Here is a 23,441-nt window from a genome sequence, read left to right on the forward strand (position 1 = left end):
CACTACAATACATACTTCTGTGCTGTTTTTTTTTTCCTTCAAGGGAGGGCTTCACTATCCTGCTTCATGGACCTGGCTCAAAACTTAAACTGCTACAAAGGTTCAAGGAAGCTGTGCTGACTGACTTTGCGAGCATCACTGTCAATGGATTCAACCCTTCACTATCCTATACAGAGGTAAGTGACCTTTTTCATAGCACACCCTGCATAGTTAGATTATATGCATGTGGGAATGTGTCTTTTAGCACAAACAGACAAGGACACAAGGAAGAGGGACACAGGACTCTTTATGAGCTGCTTTCATCTTGTTAACATAGTGAAGCTTGCATAGCTAAAGTCCACATGAAATGTATCAGCACACTGACTGTTCTAGAAAATAACTTTCCTCGTGTAATAACTCAGTAGAACCTCGTTCATACATTATGGGAGAAATTGCAAGAAAAACGTTTTAACTTGGAAAGTGTGCTGTCCAAGGTTACTGAAAAAATGGGAAAACTCAACTTCAGTTTACGTCTACTTAGTGTAAAGCAGTGCATGAATCATTACCCCATGAGATGCCAATGTGCGCTGATCTGGTGAGGCCCGAGCAGCCTAAGAAGCAGGTTGTCATTTTACAGCTTCATCAAGCTTACGTTCGCTCTCCTTCAATTCAGTCAGCAGCTGGTTCGGGCAGAGCATTTTGGCAGAAAGTTATGACGTGCCCACTAAGTAAGAATTGTTGCAGCCCGGGACGCTGACCGCGTTGAGCTCATGAGGCCTGAGCCACCTGAAATGCACATTGTCATTTTAATACAGCTATGGGAAACCGAAACTAAGTAGAGCTGAGGGGTACTGATGCAATACAATGCCACAGTGCCTTCAGAGCAAAACGTGATGCTCACTTCGTGCAGCATGCAGCAGGGAAGGGCAGTGCATTTGGGTTACTGCCTGTTAAAAGCGACACTCTTGTCCCGTCGAGTGCTGATTGGACTGAGCTTTCTGCAGCACAGCCATAGTGCTTGCCAGTGTCATCTGGTACCAAAAGACCACCACTACAGGCTTCAGTGACGTGATGATTCTTTTTTTTCACCCAAAGTCGCATTGCTTATGGCATGCATATTGAAATGGTCACATTAGAAAGGTAATGTAATTAATTCATTGTGGCAGTCTCGGGGAATTGAGGCTCCATAGCGTAGTTACTTGGCTGATGGCTGTCAATAATGCAATAAAAACAAGACAATAATTTCCTGTCAGTACTCCTCTAAAGCATGTCGCTGGCATTGCTTCGACGGCGGAGCATGCTAAAGATTAACGCCTACTTTTTTATACTATGCCGGTCAGTTCTACCGCCATACAATAGGACTGCCACGAACGCCTTGGTTCCCGTGCAGCTCGCAGCGCGGCACTGCTAGCTGCCACTACGTCGCCGCTCAGAACACTGCTAGAACATAGGCAGCATACATGCCGCGCCCGACTTGTGCTAAACACATTGATGGTCAAGTTGCATATTGCACTATACTTTATTTAGTTCGTGGAGTATGTTTAGGAAGCACTGCTCAAGTGTTTATATTGCAAATATTTAATGTGATACAAGCGATATGATTGCAAGACATAGCAGCCACGTCAGTCGCGAGCAGTTTCGTCTGTTCGTTCGGGCGTTGTTTTGATGTCGACTTTTTACAAGTCAACCATGTGGGACGTTTAACAATTGAACATTTATTTGCTATACTTACCTCACCATGTCAAGAATGGAACAATGGCTTCTTTGCACACATCTTGGCAACTGAATTCTTGTCTATAATATTGAAAACATGGTTAGTCGGCAGTCTTTTGATGAATTTGTGGCACAAGAGGTCAAGGAACATCTTTCTGTGGCATGGCTCTTCGTCCTTGCATATCAAAATGGAGATGACCATAAACACATCAGCAGAGTGTTGCACACTATTTTCTTGCGATCCACGAAGCTCCTTGAACTTGTGGCCCTGTCCATATGTGTTGAAAATGTTTGCTTTGCAAATGGCACTGTCGTGTCAGTCAACGCTTCAGTATGCACTACCGTCACTACAGCACATACTGTGTCACTCAAAGTAAGAGCTGCATTCAAGCACGTTTGCCTGTACACTGGTCGCACAACAACTACTAATGCGACACCAGGGTTGCCAGGGTTCTTCATTATCGTCAAATCTGGCAGCACTTGCTACTTTGTTTTTTGCTAGCCTTCTGCTGGCTGCTGTGGAGCTGTACAGCGCGCTTTCGACTACTTATATAACTGTGTATCTTGTCAAGTGCAGGCTCTATATACAAGGGGTAGCATGGGAGGATACACTGTGGGCATCGCTCCCTTGTTTTGTTGTCGAATTTTGGTATTCTCCCCGAGGTCCAAGGCGCCTACTGCAAACGGCAGAGTAATTCGTTGCTGTGCTCAGCTCCCAGTTCCTTCGCAAGATCACCTTTAGCCATCGTTGGCACAGCTTGAGGTTGGCAGGAATCTCGTGGAATGATACCCCGGTGTCCTTCTTTTTGTACTTGATGTGCACATAGGCACACAGCAGTACCTCATGATGAACATTGTCTGTACACCAAACAGAAGCAAACCAAACTTCAGGGCATCTTGCTTATCTTAACATTTTGCTTATGTTACGCGAATGAGTTCCATAAGCCTGTCCATGGCAGGGATGGACTGTGTCAGCCGGCAGCGCCACGAGCAGCAAGCGCTGGCAAGTGGAAAAGAATGACAGGAAAGGGAGTGTGATTAACACTTTCGTGACCGCGCCTATTCGCGTCGACAGTATGTTCTCGATGGTACAAGTTTGAATTTTGGAGCTTCTCTGAGGGCTTTGGACAGCTAGCACTATCGAGCGGGTCAAAAAGAGGCTATTTTATCAGTTTCGGATTTGTGTGTTTTTTTTTTTTTTCCACCGCGCGGGGATCTTTAAAGCGCCTGCGTAGTCGCGGTGACGAGCACTATTTGTTTCCAAAATGGCATCTACGTCGCGCGTGTCCGCCCCTCGCAAACAGCGAGTTTTGACGGATTCCGATGCATCTGGGGGCGAATTTGCGGATGATCATAGAAGCAGAGACTTGTAAGACGACTGCGATTCGTCGGACTTCAGTACGGACGACGAAAGTGTGGCAAACCGCCCCGGAACATCGACAGGTATCCGCCGGTGAGTTTTGCTTTCTTCTCGGACCATGTTATCGCGTCGTAAGGATTTCCGGCGTGTTCTAAAGGTCACAGCTCTTGTCTGCAGGGTGTCAACGTCGTTCGGACGGGACCATTTGCCGGCGGCCGCGAAGAGAGTGACGTTTTGCCCACGACGTTGTGACGCGGCTCTGCGAAAATTATCTTGATCAGGGTTACCTAATTTTTTTGACAATTTCTACACTTCCGCATCTTTGTTTATTCATTTACTGGAGCACAAGACACTTGCGTGTGGGACAACGCGGAAAGCCACTGTCAAATCAATTAATTCTTCCTACTTCTTAAATGCAAATAATGTCGGTACAGCAGCATTGCATTAATCTTGTTATCTGTGCATTTTCATTCAAAAATGTGGAGAACTCTATTTTGAATATCGTAGAGCTTCAATAAATAATTTATTAAAGAGCAAAGCAAAATCACCAAATAAACTGCCCTGCGACCTGCAGAGAAGCTTCCAAGGAAACACCTAATTACAAGACCACTTGTGAAGGCCATTTAGTCGTCCAGCGGGTTCCAAACTGTTGCACCGCATCTCACTGCACAAGAATCTGCATTTATGGTCGCGAAGTCTTGGTTCTGCTGCATAGAACTAAGGAAACAAATTATATAGTGAGTATGCAAGGCAAATGAATTCCAAAGACTATGCCAGTTTCGAGTTATTAATTTTCGAACTGCCTGACGAAATTGGTGCCACCCTCCGAATTCGCTCTAAGTCGCTATGCCTTGAATACTCACTAGCTACAGTGCCTAGACTGAAATATTTGCCGTAAAGTAATTAATTAAAAAAAGTCAAAGTGATGTTACTATTCGTGAATGTGGGTGACACGTAAGCATATGGGTGCTATAGCGCATGCGTCACTATCAGACCTCGGTGTGCCTAAACGGCTGCACTGTCTGCATTGCAGATCGTATTCAAGACAGTACTCATGCTGCCGCGCTATATGCAGCAGCTGCTGGAGTAGAACGCTTCCTGGTAAACATTCGTTTGCTAGCTAAATTAACTAGCATGGTGTTAATGTTGAAGTGTTCATGCTTGCGCACAGCAAACACGAATACTTCACACTCGACGACCGCAGACGCTCGCTGTCAAAACGCTGGCATGAGGAATCGCGGCAGCAGCAGCAAGCGAAGTGACACTTCTACGCAAACTGAGGGGTGAGAACACAGCGTACGCAAAGCTATGAGCCATCGGCCCACCTAGACAGTGCCTCCAAAGCAGATCGCTTTCAAGATAAACCCATGTGACCGCACCTGACCAAAGTACAAAGCCTCGTTTCCCTCCCCTCCCCCGGTGCCATGCGTGCGACAGAATACGGTGTGCTTCCACCCTTGCACATGCGAAATTGCGCTGCCATCGTAGGCTTACTGTCGCACGCTTTCACTCGCACACACAGCATACGGCGCACGAGGACAGTGTTATCCCAATATGTCTGTATTGCAAACAAAACCTGTAGCAACTGCCAGAGGAGGTCAACCTGGCACGCCTCTGTCTACCTTCGTCGTCCACGACACTTAACCTTGTTTGTCCTTCCCCCTTCACCCAACATTACCTTCAATTTCCTCCATGTGGCGTTACTTTGTCGCACGCTCCCTAGTGCACTCATGCTCCTTCGTACTCCTGTTCCTTGGTTTTCTGTACCGTTTAGTGGATAGTTTGTTGTTAGATAGGGAAGCTATAACATCCAGAAAATTAATAGTAGAATGAGAGTACTCATGTGAAAAAGAAACGGATAGGTGGGCGCTATTGAAATCAGCAACGAAGGATAAAAGTTCATTTTCAGCATGGCGCAAGATAAATGTAATCTATAAATTGCTTATAATAAAAAGGTTTTAGTATGCGATTGTTAATGAAGTCATTCTCCAGAACAGACATAAATATGCTAGCATAATTAGGTTCAATGCAAGTACCCATTGATTTGCCACAATTCAAAATTATTAAGTTCTCAAATAATTTTAATAATGTAGCCAGTGTATTACTACCAACAATTTTTCATCAGAGGATCTGTCATATGCTAAACAACTGCCTGAATGCCATTACTATGTGGGATGTTTGTATAGAGTGAAACCACATCCAATGTTAAGAGCAGGGACTTATCTGGTATCAGGTTGTCATCAATGTTCAACAAAAAATGGTTTTTTATCTTTAAGATAGGATGAGAAAGTACATGGAAGGCTTGTATTGTTGGTGTTGAAGTCAGAGTGACAGCAGGGACCTATTCCAAGCAAACAAAAAGTACCGCAGCATTTATTCGCGCTGGTTTTATACCAGTCACAAGAACGGGTGCTCAAGTTCTGAGCATGCGCGCTGCAGGTGCTGCATGCAGGCACGCATCACAGCGCTTATTTATATGATGCATCTCCCTTTCTTGAAACTACAAACTTGAAACCACATTGAAGTTCCACTCATATTTCACAACACTGTTCAGCCTTGAAAAGAAAAAGTTGGTTTACACAGTCAGAACGTTTAGAGTTCTATTATGGAACCTGTACAAATTTCTCGTTATACCCCAACTGCCATGGTTCTCTTTTTTCGCTGTGGGATCTTCCTGCTGCTGATGTCAGTGCCAAGGGTGCAGTGGTGGGTGCGCTTGCAACACATGGTTATATCCTGCAGGTTACGCCGTTCTCGTAGCCGTCCTCTTGCATGTCGTCATTACTACGTGCAATGGTGAAAGGCTCAGCCGTTGCCCTGAGATGTTGTCGGTTGCGTCGCAAAACACTTCCATCTTCGGTGACAACTTGGTATGACCTTGGTAGAGCCGTCATGTTGAGAACTCTGGTTTTTCGCGACCAAGAGCCTCCTCGTACTCCGACAACCTGGCCTTCTTGAAGCTGGGAAAGACTGTGTCTCGGGGATCGATACTGTTTATGCTTCCTTACCGACTTGCATGGAGCTTGGTTGAAGTCTGAAAGAGGTGTGCGAAGTCGCCGACCCTGAAGTAACTCTCCAGGTAACTGACTGTCTTCTAACGGACTGCTCCTATAACTAAGCAATCCAAGCCATAAATCCTCATTCATTTCAGTCTTCTTTAAAATTCTCTTTACTATTCGGACGCTTTTTTCTGCGAGAACATTCAAGCGATGAAACCGCGGGCTGGACGTGACATGCTTAAAGTCGTACTTCTTCATCACACAGTGCACACTTGTGACTTTCAAACTGTGGTCCATTGTCTGTGCAGACTTTGATAGGTAATCCATACCTTGCTAACTCTGTGCTGAGCTTCTTTATGACAGCGGCTGTCGTTCTGTCCTGTAAAAGTTTACTTCTGAAAAGTTTGATAGTGCATCAAAGACGCAAAGGTATGATTTTCAAGCCCACTGAAATATATCTACACGTACTCGGTACCGTGCATGTTCAGGCAATCAGCGATCCATGAGCGGCTCACTTTGTTGTCGATATGCGTACTTCTGACAAACTGCGCATCTCTTGATGGGGGCTTCCATATCAGTGTTGAGGCCAGGCCAAAACAGAAACTTACGTGCTCGAGATTTGCATTTATTTATTCCTAAGTGGCCTTCGTAAATTCTTCGAAGTAGCTCAGGGCTCATGTTTGACGGTATCACAGCTTTGCATCCCTTAAGCAACACACTGCTCACAATGAATAGTTCATTCTTGAAAGGTTTTAGTGTTCCAAGGACTGGACGACTACTTTGTAAGGAATGACTGACTTGTCTCGAGTAGGCGTCTTTGCCAGTATGTTGTGCCGAATGCTTCAAAGTTGCTTCGCTGACAAGTGATGAAAGAACACTTGCAGTGTGCATTTCCACATCATCGTCGGTGTTGCCTTCCTCAGGGTTTTCGATGCTCGCTCGAGACAGCATGTCAGCGACAACCAAACATTTTCCAATTGAAGCTTGTAGTGGTATCTAAGCAAACTAAGAAAAAATCGTTGTAATCTGGGCGGCATCTCTCCAGTCACCTTTCCCAAGATTATGACTAACGGTCGATGGTCTGTCTCAAGGAAAACATTGCATCTGTACACAAAATGATTAAACTTTTCGCACCCGAAGATGACAGCCACTGCGTCTTTTTCTGTCTGGGAGTATCTTCGTTGTGCTTCAGTTAGGATGTGTGAGGCATAAACTATGGGCTTCCAAGACCCTTCGTAACATTGCCACAGAGCTGAGCCTATACCATTTTGAGAGGCGTCCGATGTTATCTTCGTAATCCTTTTAGGATCGAAGATTGCCAGTACAGGATGTTTACTGAGACTGTCGCAAATCAGTTTCCATTCTTTAGACTGGTTCTCCATCCACTCAAAGATACAATCTTTCTTTATCAAGTCGCGAAGCAGTAGTGTTCAATCTGTAATTGATGGCAAGAACTTCGCAAAATAGTTTACGACGCCGAGCATGCGCTGTACTGATTGCTTATCAGCCGGCGGTGGCATACTTAGCAGGGAGCTGACCAGGGTGGGGTTTGGGCATGTGCCGTCTTCTGATATAACGTCGCCAAGAAAAAAAAAAGATCTTGCACACGCTATTGCTGCATTTCTGTGGATTAAATGTTAGGCCAGTTTTCTGTGCCGCTTCCAGTACCGCTTAAAACCTCTCATCGTGCTCGTGTCTTGTGGCACCCCACACGACTACATCATCAACATACACTTGTACTCCTGAAGTGTCTCGAAGATTTCGCTCAGAGTCTTCTGAAACACTTCTGGGGCGGATGCTAAGCCAAAAGACAGCCTAGAAAGCGGTAATGACCATAGGGAGTTGCGAAAATGCAGATTTTTGATGTTTCATCGTGCAGCGGTATCTGGTGAAACCCCGAATTCGCGTCAAGGTGTGTAATGAAACGTGCCCCCACTGGTTGAGATTCAATGTCTTTGCGATGCGGCATCTCGTAATGCTTGCGCTTTAGACTGTCGTTAATTCTGCTCGGATCCATGCACAATCTTAGTTTGCTGTCCTTTTTTTCTAACAATCACTAGAGGACTTACCCAGTCCATAGGTTGGTCTTGCTTGGCTATTATGCTGACTTGGACCATGTGGGAAAGTTCTTCGCGCAGAGGCTCCCACAAGGAAAAGGGCACACGGCGGCCTATCTGTACAACTGGCACAGCGTCTTCTCAAACAACCATGCGGTATGGCCGCTGAATACACCCAGTCCCAGAGAAAAGTTGCTGAAATTCTTTAACCACTTCATTGCCGCTCATTTCCACATTGTTCACGGTGAATGAGAACAGCTCAAGCATTTTGCTCGCTCGCAGTCCAAGTATGGCCTGTCAGTCCTTTTTCACAACAAAGAAATCGATCTCTGCCTTCTTGCTCCTGACAGTCACTGCAGTAGTCATGGCATCCAGATGCTTGATTACTCCTCTATTGTAAGCTCATAGGGTACTGTTGCTCGTAGTCAAGGGTATCCGTGGCTGCAGCTTCTTGTAGACCGAAAATGGCAGCAGGTTGCCTTGCAATCCTGTGTCAACTTTGAAGGCTAGCATCGTGTCTGCAACTTTTGATCTGACTGCCCAGTCAGTCACGTGCTGCTCCAACGCTGTTGACAGATACGTCAAGTATCTCCAATTCCGCTTCACTGTCTTCGCTGCTCCTTACTTCCCGAACTTGTTTATTCACGTTGCAACATGCAGCAAAATGATTCTACCCTTGGCATTTCCTGCAAATTTGTCCAGATGCAGGACATTTTCGCGGACCGTGTCTATGTCCACACCTACGACATTTGAATGTTTCCGGCTGTTCATCGTGCTGCTGCTGCTGCTGCCGCCGCTGCCAGATATCGTTTTGTGCAGCATTCATAGAACTGCAACTCGTAGGAGTTGACAGTCTGCTTTATACTGCAACCATGAATTAACTATAGCCACGTCTGCCAGAAAAGAAAGAGCACGAACAGTCCAGCGCGTTGCCCTTGCTTGGGTAGAGATTCACCATTCTATAGCAGAGGTCAACGCCTCCCCATATTCTTATTGTACTCTTCGACGATAGCCGGCCGAGGTACATCCTTATAGACTCTCTCCTTCTTGCACCATCTTTTGCATTCTCCTACTGGTTCCTCACCAATGTGTGAAAAAGTGAACGTAATGGTCTTGTTGTCAACCCACTTAACAAGGCAAATGCCTTCAGCCACATTTACGGTTTGGCAAAAAGATCCCCAGCCTTTCTTCACCAAAGCTTTGTCATCAGGGAGCTTGGAATCCTTTGGTACGCGATTCTGCATTATGGTGCCAGTTCCACGCAGGCCTTGGCTCGAGAGGTGCCGAAGCAGGGGTGCAGCAGTGAAGTAGTGGTCAAAAAATAAAGAACTGCCAGTTGGCAGGGACTTTGACAATCGAAGCACAGCACAAGCACCCGCACCAAGCTCTGATGTGTTGGCTGCGAGCGCAGACTTTCCCTGATATATTTAGAAGTCCAGAGCCGTTCCACTTGGGCTGGAGAGCACAAAATTCTTTAGTCCTGTTGGATGAGGTTTACCAGGGACATATTGCTTCAGTGTCGTTCTGCCTGTAAATGGTATAATTTGCTCGTCTATGCTTGCTGACGGGCTTCTTGGAAGCTGGAGGCAAGCTGTCCTTATCATTTCAATGAACAGTCTCAATCTCCACAGCTGGTCGGCTTTCTTTTTCTCGTCACATATTTCCATGTCATTCACAGTTTTTATGTTTTTTCGCAACAAGAAGAAGTAGTCGCGAGTCAGAACATCAGCAATTGCAGCAACTCGTGTTTGCCTAGCCTAATAAAGACGGATCTGTGGATATCCCAAGTAACTCATCATAAACGTTGCCCCTATGAAATTTTTCATCTCGGCAGTGTTGCTATTCAGCAGAGTCCCTTTTCTTTGATGATAGCCCACCTCAGTCTTTTTATGCATGTTTCGGTAAAACTGTTCTGATAAATACTGCTTGAAATAGTTCAGAGCGGTCCACTTGGTTCTAGAATCAGGCTCAGTGTCCGGCGTATCCAGAAGATCAGGTAGTGACGACACAAACAGAGCATGCCTCCAAGGAGGGAATTTCCCCACACTTGTTGGCTCACTGCTGGAATCTTGCTCATCCAAGTCGTCTTAGAAAGAGAAAAGGAAATCACCCTTAAGTCCCGCATCTTGAATTAATATTGTAAGGGCTGGTATTAGAAAACTTACCTGAAGAGGAAACATCTGGTTGTGGTGCTTGTATTGATGTTTCGTTCAACTTATCATCATACAAGTCGAGATCCGAGCTGTCCTGGGAGGCAGTGGCCTCCAAAATCGCCTCTGCCATGCTGAGACTCAACCCTGGCATGGGCCGAAGAAAGCCAAAATTACAAACATTACTTACATGTCAACTGGAAATAACTTTTTTGAGTAAAATTGAACATCAACATAATGTACTCCCACGCAGGAAAGCACCTACGGTGAACAGAATAGAAACAACCCCATGTGTTGTAGCTCAGTCTCAGTGTGCAATTCAATGTACACAAAGAATTCACCGTGGCCACGGGCAAAATACGCGCTTGTCTGAAGAGAAGCCATGCTCAAAATGATCCCTGTACATTCCTGAAGCTCTTCATCGCAAAATTCAGAACATTTAGCATATGGTAAGTAAATAGGGGCAGCTTACTTGGGCGTGTTGAATAAAACAACAACCAAACAAACAAACAGATCCATCTGTTGTGGGGTCTGATGTGGGACATCTCACACCGTACTCTTGGGACAAAGGAACGACAACACAGTAGTGCAAACAATCACAAGGGCATTTATTGCACCTTTCATACATCAATGCCTGCTAGCCGAGTTGCTATCCACAAAACATGCCGATGGGCGCGCGACAAATCTAGAAGTCCGACTCACCGCGTCCGGAAGCGAGCGAATATGTTCGCCCCATGCTGGATCCCAACGCCTGGTCGTTCGCGTGTATAGTCACGCGAATCGTGGCGCGTTCGAAGGCGGCCAGGCGAGAGGGTCTCGCCGAAGCATCGGTCGGCACGCACGCGGGAGTCGTCCCCCGCCACGCCCGACCCGCCGGGAAAGAGGGCCGCTGCACGTGCGGCGCGGCACGTCTCGCTGTCTCGAACCCAAGATACAGTGTACTAGATAGGGGCAGTGTGTTCAGACGGCGCAGCGCGCCACGCACCGCTTTGAAGCCGGGAGCGTAGACAGGTCCCGGATGTATGCGGCGGCGCTGCAGTCGCACGGGCTGTACGGACGCGTTCTCCGTGTGTTGCGTTCTGTGGTGTTGCGGCCAGTTGCAGCGTGCTTGCCGTGTGCTTGCTCTGAAGGCATTCCTCGAGTTTCTGTCTCGTTGGGAGTCACATGCAAAAGGATTGCCATTTGTTGGGCGTGTTGGTAGACTGACTTGGAAAGCATATTTAGCGCCAGCGAACTAGGACAGAAGGGAAACGACACCACAATGCGCTAACTTCAACTTGATTGTCAGGAAACAACCGCCTATTTAACTGTGCATGGGTTAAATAGGTGGGTGTTTCCTGAAAATCAAGTGGTTCAAGTTATCGCATTGTGGTGTCGTCTCCCTTCTGTCCTAGTTCGCTGGCGCTAAATATGCTTTCCATTGCAAAAGGACTTTGCGGCTTGAGCCAGTCGACGGCAGATGGGCTCCGTGTGACACGGTGCAGCACTTTGGCTCTGTTAGAATACTTGGAAGGAGAGGGTTTTAAATACCTGTTGACATCTAGACTAAGCCAATAAAAGTTGGAGAACTTCTTGTGAAGTAGTCGTGCGGATCCAACGATCACCCAACGCCGCCTCAATTTTTGATTGTTGTGAATTGCCTTTTTATATCTTGGCGAAGACAATGCAAACAGGGAACACAGAGGTCAGTAAAGATTTGGTATCGCTACTTCATTCACCTGATAATTTTGACAAGGAAAGGGACGTTGCGTCACAATTGACGAGTTAGTTGAAGCTGGAAATCTTACGCTGGTATAGCAAAGGCTAAACAATACTAGCTCGGGCAGAGTACCGGGCTTATATGTGGAGGAAAGGAGCGGTGACTGCTTTATCCGTTATATATGGCAGGGTATGTCGCGCAGAAATTTTTTGCTCGCAAGAAATGTGAGGACTGCCGCTCTCTTCTTTTGCAGAACTCTATATATAGTGTCAGTAGCAGTCTCAAAGTTCACGAAATTTGTGACAGGGGAGGATTGCTGTATTCGTCCAAGTTGCTTTTCGAAGCACTAAAGAAACTTGAGGGAATATATTTACAACCTTCTTCCGCAAAGAGGAGCATTGCAACGACAGCATAGTTGATGTCATCATTCCAGTGAAAGCTTTAAATTTGGCTATGTCATATGTGCTGCAAATTACATGCTGATGATTTCACATCAGCAGTTGTGCGTTTTTATGTCCTAACAAGGCTGCACTTTTACTTAAAAAGTGTTAATCAGTGAAGAGAAGCATGACGAAAAAAGAAATTGCACTTTAAAGTTTGCTATACTGTGCTTAGCAGGCTGGTGCAACATATGTATGCTGCCCCTTCTTTGTCTTTTTAATCTGAATGCACAACTTTTTCTGGTGCATTCAAAAAGCTAATTTTGTTAATATAATTAAAAATGAATGAAGTAATTTGTTTGCGCATATTAATTCTGCTGTAGGTCTCCATTGTTTGGGTAGGAATGTACTTGCACTGATTTTCTGTGTTTAGGAATACTGTGTGTAGTTTTGCAGAGATGCCTTTTACTTAACGTCTTTCCTACCTGTTTTATTCCTTCCATAGAAATGTAGGATGTTGGTGTGTCTCATACTCGCACATGAGCCTGACGTTCAGGAACACTTCATGATGTAAATAAAAAAAATCACGAACAAACTTATGTATTACAAAGACGGCGCCGAATAAAACAACACAGGGGGACACGAGACCGCACGTAGGCGCACTAACAACTGTGAGTTGTTGGTGCGCCTACGTGCTGTCTCGTGTCCCCCTTCTTCGTGTGTTGTTTGATTCGGCGCCGTCTTTGTAATCATGCTTAACCAACTGGCCCACCAACACATGATCAGAAACTTATGTAGTTGCGGGGGGAGGGGGAGGGGGGGCTCGCGAAACAGAACGAGGGACAAATGTTTATCGCGAAAGAAGGTAAATGCCAAGCAGGGAAGCTCTCTGGCTTTGGGCTATGTACGTGCATGTAGTTTTGCCTTTTCTTCTACAACAGCGACTGAGGAACTAAGCGCTTGACGTGGGGTCGCGGATGCCGCGGCCGCTTTTTTATGAATGCGAACCGCCAAAGAAAATGTGTGCACCTGGAACACGAGTTGGTGTAAATCAATTCGATGTCCTTTACTACGGCGTTATTTGCAGCCGACTTTTCCGTTCGAATAATTTCTGGTTACGTGGCAACGTGGCCCAAAGCAAATTTAACGGCTTTACGCCACAACTTCTGTGTCTGCAAAACCTTTGCTGTCAGGTTAATAAATCCGTCTAATGGGCGTTGAGATGCGCTAGGAGTGCACATACAATTCATCTCTTATATGTAGTGAGTTTCGGGGATGCATCTTAACATCCGAGGATCATTTGCACGTCCATTTGATTGCGACAGAAAACGATTATCAAAATATCAGCCTGCAGCGCTGGCACTGCGCCGTACGTTCCGTACAGCCCATGTTCCTACAGCGCCATCTCGTGCTATCTACATGAAGCGCCTCAGCGGCGGGCGCTTCCTGAACACACTGCCCCTATTCTAGTACACTGTACCCAAGAGAGCGCGCCTTGCATCTCCCGCCGAGGGTAACCCCGCAGCCGCGCAACACTAGCGCCATCTCTCGGACTGCGCCTGTACCACTCGGACCGCCGCGTGTGCGGCGAAGCCGCACTACAGGAGATGCGCTATGCGGGAAAAACATCAGGGGAGGCGCGAGGGTCGCGCATCCCCACACTGTTTATCAGATCCATATGGCATCCATCCCAAACAAACGTTGGGATGGATGCCATATTCAAATGTGCCCACCAAGCTCTCCGTGCAAATGACTTCTCTCATTCTTGGCCAGGTGGCAGCACATATCTGTGCAATACATTGCACAGGAGGACTTTCCGTTTACCACAGTTGCAGCAGGGCTTTGCTGCTGAGACCGAGTGTGCAATAAATTGTACGCTGAGTCTCACGAGGTACCCCCCCCCCCCCACACACACACTTAGACCTCGATATAACGAAGTCACTAAAATCTGCAATTTGCTTCGTTATATTCTAATTTGACCTTTTATACAAATAAGTACAGTCGCCACTGCATTTTGTTGCAAAATCTTTCAAATTATTGTGAAGTCGGTAAAATGAAGCTTGAATGAGAAAAAATGAATCTTGCTGAGTTTGAGAGTCTGCAATGGAACGTACGGTTTCTTACCGTGTCAGCGATATCTTTGCATTAGCTGTACGAAGGAAAGCCAGCCACACTTTTGTGTCTACTCCACCCTCGCAGCTGATAGTGTCGCTGATAGTGTTGCTGATAGTAGCATGATGCTGTCATGAAAAGTTCCGGCAGCGAGGAGCGAATGCTTCGTCTGCCTCTCGCTTCAACGCATCTCCAAAAGCTCAGGAAAGCAGCGCACATGATGCCACACCATCTCGGCTCGCCCGCTCTTAGCACGTGCGGCAGATTACCTCAAAACAGTGCGTGTAGGCTGCATGTGCACTCTGCCGCACTGACAGCCATGTGCAGCCACTGCCGTGCTAAAACATGAGGCGCACGCCAACCTGCCCCCCACTGCCTCTCCCCCCTCTATTCACACTTGCTTGATCCCGTTACTGCGAACAAGAGCTTTCCCCGCTTCTCCTTACTTGCGTGGGAAGACGGCGCTCATCTAGCCGCCATCTTTCTCAGCTCTTCCTCCCACGCTTTCACTTGCACCTACAATATACAGCATGCAGGGCGCGATAGGATCTTATCGCAGTTGGACTTTATACGAAACGCGACGCTTCAGTGGTCGCTCTTGGTTGGCATGCAATTTAAGAGGTGTGTTCGCAAGCAGCCACTTGTATGCAATTTGCCCATTTGACAATCTGCATCCACGGAAGTTTCTATTTATTGTCTTGGTATTCTTTCGAGGCAGCAGTGAAATTTTGTTATATTGAAATTGTGTATAAACACACTGCATTATATTTAGATTCTAAATGCATAATGTTCTTTGGACAAAAAGTTATAAAAAGTCAAATACTTTGTCATGTGGAGTGTTTCGTTATATTGAAGTTTGTTATATTGAGGTTTATCTGTACAATATGCACACGAACACACACAATGTGCTTTTGCAGGGGCACGTGGGAAGGGGGTATATAACATAAGCACATTTGATGTGCTAAAATCAAGAACAAAACCTCTTTTTGGTTGGTGGGTGAAGCATTTTATTTCTAATAAATGTTGGTGTGAGCAATGAGGCTAGCCTCATTGCCTGTACAGGAAATCAAAAGGTTGGGTAATGAAGATGTGTGATGATACAAGGATGTTCACACAGGGGTGATTGTCCTACCAAGATACATTTTATTGTTTGTTTATTTGTTTACTTACTTATTTATTCAAAACTACTACTAAAAACCTTTAGGGGAGGCTATTCCATAGGGACGGGGAGGAATAAGCTGTCATGCAAACAATCACTCAAGAAAGATAATAATACACCGAGGTCACACACTGTGGCCTTGAACAAGAGCACATTTTTTATAAAATAGTAAATACAAAGTCTCTGCAAATTAGTTTAAACTTTGAAATAATAAGGTTAGGATACAAAATATATACTTGTGCAGTGGAAAAATGTCAATATTATGTAGTAAAAGGGCATTGATATACAAACAGTGTACTATACATTAACAAAACATGAAAAATAAATATAGTTCACAATTAAATGAATGCAAAAGGTGTAAGCTCATGCAGAACAGTGCAAAGTAAAATAATCTAGTTGAAGTGACATAAGAATTAAACTATATTTGCAATGCTAAGACATCAAATAAATCACCATGAAGAAAGAAAAGATTCTAAACTTTGCTGAAAACATGTATTACATTGTGGAATCTTTTGATGCCAGGCTCAAGGCTTTTCAACGCACAGTTGTGTCTGATATAACTGACCTGTCAAGACGATGAGCAAAACGTGAACAAGGTGAATGCAGGAGCCAACGTACCTATATATACTGTGGCGAGGAAAGCGTACGTCGCCTTGAAGAAGACAAGTCCACTTGTCGAAACGTTGGCTCCTGCATTCACCTTGTTCACGTTTTGCTCATAGCCTTGAATTTCCATCTCCCGCATTCCCTGTCTTTTCTCTGGACCTGTCAAGATGTTATTATAGGTATGATTATATGCAGCATCTTATGCAAGCACTTTGTTCTCTATCTTTGTGCTGTTCACTTCGCCATGCCTGAAGGCTATTGAGAGTAGAAACTCACTTCACAGGATTTTTTTCACAGATGGTCTACAATAAAATGAAAGGATGTTATTCAGCTGTCTTAGAGTGTGCTTCTATGTCTAGATTCTTCAGAGCATCCTCCAGTGTATCCCAAGTGGTATTGGAGCGCCATTCCTTGGATCAACACCGGTGGATCACATAGTTGAACATTTCTCAAAAAATGGTAAGCCATTTCTGGAATGTTTTCCTGTGTGGGGATACGAGGCTGACAAGTGGAAAATTAAATAAAAAGGTATTTTTAATGCAACTTTAGATACCTTGCAGGCCTATTTAACGTTAATATTGAAAAAAAAGAAGTAAAATAGTTTATTTATCTTAATAGTTATTTTGTTTTGGTTGTCAGGATCATTCTTAAAGGAGTTGTATTATCTGTTGTTGTGTTTTGCCTTGAATGTATAAACCATGTTTCATGTTTGATATGTAAACGACCAGTTTTTACATTGCCATGCTTTGATCATATGTGTTGTGTACTACAGTGGTGTTGAAGATGCCAAAACAGAGTTTTATTTCTTATTTTTTCTAGCAGGAAGGAGTTTATACTTTTTGTCTGCAAATGCATAATTTGTAATTGTCTTGATGTTTGGTCTAGAGAAGACTGGCCATGTTTTTGTGCGACTAGAAATAATCTGTGCAAGCCCAGTATTACCCTTAAATGTGCCGATTAATTTTGTTCATTAGAAATTTAGTTTCACCAAATTTCTTGTATCTACAGATTCTGGAAAAATGTGCGCCTGTAGAATGGATTAAGAATTTTCATTTCTTCAGTGAGTTTTGTCAAGTTTACAGACTGTGGAAGCCATGTGAGAGCTCTCTAAAGGAACATCAAATACTGAGACATCCAACTATTTCATGTCTAGCTTGTGCTTCGAAAGCACTTGTCAGCCACTTGAAATGTCTGCCTGATGTCAAGCATTGTGAAAAACAGTGAAGAGTTAACACTCTACATGACAACGTACTGACACCGAAAGCAAACAGCCGGCCGTCCACCTTTCAACTGATTTCACTTAAACACTTTGCACATACTATTCAAACTTACAGCACGGGCGAATCACAAATGTCTCGGGATGTATGCAGTGTATTTTAAGCATCATTATTTTCGTCGGCACTGTTGCTTTTGATGCACTACCTGGCTGTGCACAGTTGTGCACACTGCATCTGAAAAGGATAATTGCATATTAGGGCAGTTGTGTGGGTGGCGGGCAAAACATGGTGTCCACAACATGTTCCCAGCTCTACGGTCGTTTCCGGCGCAGGTAGTTAGCAAAAGCGTAGCCTACGAGATCGGTTCCTGTTAAGCAGAGAGAATCATCAGTGGGACATGGATTTGGACCTCACCTATTGCCACTGAGGATAACAGTAGATTCATTGGTGTTGCTGATCTTTCTTTTGTTCATATTAGACAAACAGATCTAAATCAGATGATGCCCAAGTAAGGTACACTCGCGTATGCTGTGTTTAGTCCTTGTCTTATGTACTACTGTTTGCCCAACTAGCCCAAGTTTCCCGGCCACTGTAGCATGTAGTGTCCTGTTGTTTCCTTCCTCAGATGTGGATGACCTTTTCATTCTTGTCAACAACATTGATGGTTTGGGCTTGAGGAGTGCAAAAGCTCAAGAAATACTCTGCACACTCTCAACAGCATGTCACATTCACATAATTGCTTCGCTGGACCACATCAATGCTGCTTTATGTAAGAATCACTTCGAATATTTTGAATTGATTCTTTAATAATCTGCATTTGTTGTACGAATTGTTTCTCTCATTACATGTATTTGAAGTGACCACTGTTATAGCTTTCCCACTTTTTTGCAAGTGACTTTTTTCTTATGGTTTATTTTTATTATCTTGCGTTGCGTTAATACTATATATGCCTGTGGCATGCAAGTTTATCACTTTTTTTTCTTAACTTTCACTCTTATATTTTTCTTCTCAGCCACTGCCATGACTGGGGACATTTGCAGCCAGAATTCTATGCTTTCTTTTTTTCTTGGTGATGATTAGCAATATTCATTGCCAATCATTTTTTTCCTATGAAGTTCTGAAAGAAAGCTTACCTAAACTATGTAGGTGTAATGTATAAAATACAAAAGCAGCAAATTTTCAGGCTGACACACTGTAGACTCACAATCATAAGCTACAATGAAAACATTGAGCATAATACATAATCCTCGGCAAAAACAATGCCTAAAGTGGAAATACACCCGGATGGCATATTTAACCTTATTCGCTCTCTTAAAATATCATCCTCGGCTGGCTGCGACAACATAAACACCAAATTACTTAAAAGTACTATAACTCTTTCTACAAAATTTTTGTAACACAGGAAACGTTCCCGACGATTGGAAAAAAGCAAAGGTAGTTCCCATTTTTAAACCAGGAAGGCGCGATAACCCTACTAATTACCGCCCAATCTCTCTAACCAGTGTCCCATCTATCCTTCTTGAGCACATTATAGCATCTAACCTAATGGATTACCTAGAATCTATCAATTTTTTTTACCCTTTACAACACGATTTTCGTAAATGTTTGTCTTGCAAAACTCAACTTGCCGAATTTACCCACGACCTACTACTACACATGGACGATCACCTTCAAATAGATGCAATTTTTCTAGATTTTTCTAAGTCCTTTAACCGCATGTCTCACAACCATCTCCTTGCAAAATTATCCTCCCTCGGTATCCGCCCCGAGATTATCAAATGGATTGAAAATTTTTTAACAGGATGCGTTCAGTGTTTATGTATGCTAACAATTTTCACTCAACCCTTACCAGTGTAACTTCCGGGGTTCCCTAAGGCGCAGGTTTATCTCCTCTGTTGTTTTTGATTTACATAAATGACGTTCCCACTAACATATCAACGAAGCTGCGGCTTTTTGCAGACGATTGCGTTCTTTATAACCCCCTCCATACATCTAACGATACAATCGCCCTACAACACGACCTTGACACTATCACTTCTTGGTGCGAAAAATGGTACATGCCTCTTAACCTCACTAAATGCCAGGTAATATCCTTCACGCGCAAACACACCATCGTACACCACACTTATCGCATTAACTCTGTTCCTATTGACCACACGTGTACTTACAAATATCTAGGAGTTTATATGACGCCATCACTTTCATGGGTGAAACATATTCAAACAATTCTCTGCGAAGCTTCACGCACACTTGGGTATTTACGACGTAACTTGAAATCCGCATCGTCTGAAATAAAAAAACTAGCATATTTAACGTATGTGCGACCCAAACTTGAGTACGCATCATCCATCTGGCAGCCCTCACAAGCTTATCTCGCCAATGACATAGAATCCATACAAAACCGCGCTGCTCACTTCATTAGGTCACTATATTCAAGACATATCAGCGTAACCACCTTAAAACAAACTTTGTCTCTTCCATTGCTTGCTTCATGGCGCGTAACTACTCGTCTTTGCCTTCTTCACACTTTCTTTTACTTCACCCATTCAGGACACGCCCTCTTAAAATGCCTGTTCAGAACATCATCCCGTTTATCTCATACTCGCCCCTTGGCGGCGATAAAGCGCCGGACGACGGCGATGAGCAGCTCATTCTTCCCCCATGCTGTAACACTTTGGAACGCACTCCTGGATGACATTGTTTCGTGCAGCGACCGCAAAACATTTCGCGAAAAACTAAACGATTTTGATAATGCCAACATAACCACATGAATACCACACCTATTTATTTATCGCCTCGTTGGTACTGTGTATATGTTCCGTTTTCTTCTTTTTTGGAATTTTATTTTTTTGTACCTATTACAACCAATGTGCACTTTATTATGTAACTTTCCTATGAAGCTGTTCGACTTTGATGCACGCCCCCCCCTTATGTAATGCCTTCGGGCCCTTAAAGTTGAATAAATGAAATGAAACATAAATTACTTGATTGGCTGTTGCCATTGCTGAATCCGGCAAGCAATTACCATCAAGAGATTTATTTCGCTGTTGAAGATTTGGTTTAGCTGTAAATTGCTCAAGCCTTTCTTAGGTGTAAATAAATTTTCTCATAAGTACACGCTACATTGCCTGCTTGGAACTGTTGGGGTAGAACAGTGACTGTTTTAACATATGTTGGGTGTGCGTTTATTTTTGTGCGTCTATAGTGGTTCTCAATGCTATTGCTGTGGCCAGAACTAGCATATGCAAATGCCCAAAATAGCTTGTACAACACAGTTTTTAAAGTGAATAGCTTGCTTTGGCTCTGTTACCTGTTTTCGTGGTTGGTGGTCGGAAGTTGGACTTTCTCTGCTGATACGAAGGTGCCAATGCAAAGGGCATGCGCATGCAACCAAGTTGCGGGGCACGTTCGCCGCTGAACGCCAAATGTATTATAGCTCTTTGAGACGCACATGCTGTCCACACACACTATTACCGCAACGCTTTACCGGTACTCTGCTGCTATCATTTCTTCAAAAGATTCTGGGGTTTCAGGTGCCAAAACCATGATCTGATTATGAGGCATGTCGTAGTGAGGGACACCGGATTAATTTTGATGCATGTATACTGTAGTCATTTGCCAACTTCAATGCAAAAGCGGGGAAAAAACAGGCTGGTGAACAAGCGGTTGGCAACTACAGGATCAATTCTAGGAACACTAGAGGAGAGATGTTAATAGAAATTGCGGAAAGGAATGAGCTCTGAATAATTAATACCTTCTTCAGAAAGTGTAGCAACAAGTAGTGGACCTGGAAAAGCCCTAATAGTGAAACAAGAAATGGAATTGATTTCATACTTTCTGCCGATCCCAGCATGGTGCAGGATGTGGAAGTGTTAGGTAGGGTAAAGTGCAGTGATCATAGGTTAGTGAGGTCTAGGATTCACCTCAATTTGAAGAGAGAAAGAGTAAAATTGGTCAAGAAGAAACAGGCCGACCTAGATGCAGTAAAGGTAAAAGCAGACTAATTCAGGCTGGTACTTGCAAACTAGATTACGACGAAGGCACCAAATAAAATGACGAATGAAGGAAGACGACACAGAGCAACCATGTAGGCGCCTACGTGGTTGTCCCGTGTCGTCTTCCTTCGTCCGTCGTTTTATCTGGCGCCTTGGTCGTAATCATGTTTAACCAACTCGCCCAGCAGCTCATGCTCAATGTCACTTGAAAACAAATATGCAGCCTTAGAACAAAGATGAAGATGACATAGAGGCAATGAATGAAACCGTAGCTAGGCTGGCTTCAGAAGCAGCAATTTATGTGGTAGGTAATGCACCAAGGCAACCAGCAGGCAAGCTCTCCCAAGTAACAAAGGATCTAATAAAGAAGCGACAAAGAATAAAAGTGTCCAACTCAAGAGATCAGATAGAATTAGCAGAACTGTCACAACTGATTGACAAGGAGAAAATAAGGGATATTTGAAATTATAACATGAGAAATACTGAGGAAGCAGCAAAAAATGGATGCAGCTTGAAATCATTCAAAAGAAAATCTGGCATAGGACAGGCCAAGATGTATGCACTGAAATATAAGCAATGTAATGTCATCAGCAATTTAGAAGATATAGTAAAAGCAGCAGAAGAATTCTATACTGACCTGTACAGTACCCAGAGCAGCCACGCTACCTTCATTCGTAGTAGTAATGAAGAGGATACAGAAGCACCTTGTATAACTTGCGATGAAGTTAGAAGGGCGACTTTGGGGAAAGTGTTAGACATGACATGTGAAAGTTAGACATGACCCTGGGGAAAGTGGCAGGAGAAGGTGGAATAATGATCGATTTAATCAAAGATGGAGAAGACATCATACTTGAAAGGCTTGCGGCCCTTTATACGCAATGCCTCACGACTTCAAGTGCAACAGAGAACTGGAAGAATGCCAACGTTACACTAATCCACAAGAAGGCACACGTTAACGAATTGAAAACTTATAGGCCTATTAACTTGCTTTCAGTATTGTATAAAACATTTACCAAGATAATTTGCAACAGAACAAGGGCAACATTGGACTTCAGTGAACCAAAAGAACAGGCTGGCTTCAGGAAAGGATACTCTACCATGGATCGAGAAATCCGCAGAGTACAATTAGCCTCTCTGCATGTGATTCAGTAGAGATACCAGCACTCATAGAGGCATTACGTAATCAAGGAGTACAGGACGCTTACATAAATATCTTGGAAAATATCTTCAGAGATTCCACGGCTACCATAATTCTACACAAGAAATGTAGGAAGATACCTATAAGGAAAGGGGTCAGACAAGGAGACACAATCTCTCCAATGCTATTCACTGCGTGCTTGGAAGAAGTATTCAAGCTATTAATCTGGGAAGGCTTAAGAGTAAGAATCAACAGCGAATATCTCAGCAACCTTCAATTTGCTGATGACGTTGTCCTGTTCAGCAACACTAAGGACAAATTATAACAAATGATTGATGACCTTAACAGAAAAAGTGTAATAGTTTGGCTGAAGATCAATATGCAGGAGACAAAGACAATGATCAGTAGCCTGGCGAGGGAACAAGAGTTCAGGATCACCAGGCAGCCTCTAGAGTCGATGAAGGGGTGTGTTTACCTAAGTCAACTACTCACAGGGAACCCTGATCATGAGAAGGAAATTCACAGAAGAATAAAAATGGGTTGGAGTGCATATGGCAGGCATTGCTGGATCCTGACTGGGAGCTTACCACTATCACTGAAAAGAAAAGTACAATCACTGCATTCTGCCCTTGCTAACATATAGGGAAGAAACTTGGAGGTTGACAAAGATGCTCGAGGACAAGTTAAGGACTGCGCAAAGAGTGACGGAATGAAAAATGTTAGCCGTAATGTTAAGTGACAGGAAGAGAGTGGTGTGGATGAGAGAGCAAATGGGGATAGCCGATATTCTAATTGACATCAAGCGAAAGAAAATAACCGGTAGACCATTACAGTTACAGAATGGGTGCCAAGAGAAGAGAAGTGCAGTCGAGGACAA

At 44.1% G+C, this 23,441-nt stretch overlaps 1 protein-coding gene across 2 annotated transcripts in view; it reads left to right on the forward strand.

Annotated features, from left to right (window-relative positions):
* Nucleotides 1-23,441, forward strand: part of Orc2 (origin recognition complex subunit 2) — a 57,704-nt gene that overhangs the window by 25,770 nt on the left and 8,493 nt on the right. Inside the window, exons 7-9 of one of the 2 annotated variants that reach the window (XM_065448114.2) lie at nt 44-176; nt 16,574-16,673; nt 18,057-18,200. In XM_065448114.2, the coding sequence (XP_065304186.2) occupies nt 44-176; nt 16,574-16,673; nt 18,057-18,200 (377 nt within the window). The remainder of the gene's footprint in view (nt 1-43; nt 177-16,573; nt 16,674-18,056; nt 18,201-23,441) is intronic. The other variant, XM_065448115.2, reaches the window with a different exon arrangement.

This window comes from Dermacentor albipictus, chromosome 4 (genome assembly GCF_038994185.2).
Source record: "Dermacentor albipictus isolate Rhodes 1998 colony chromosome 4, USDA_Dalb.pri_finalv2, whole genome shotgun sequence".
NCBI classification, from domain to species: domain Eukaryota; kingdom Metazoa; phylum Arthropoda; class Arachnida; order Ixodida; family Ixodidae; genus Dermacentor; species Dermacentor albipictus.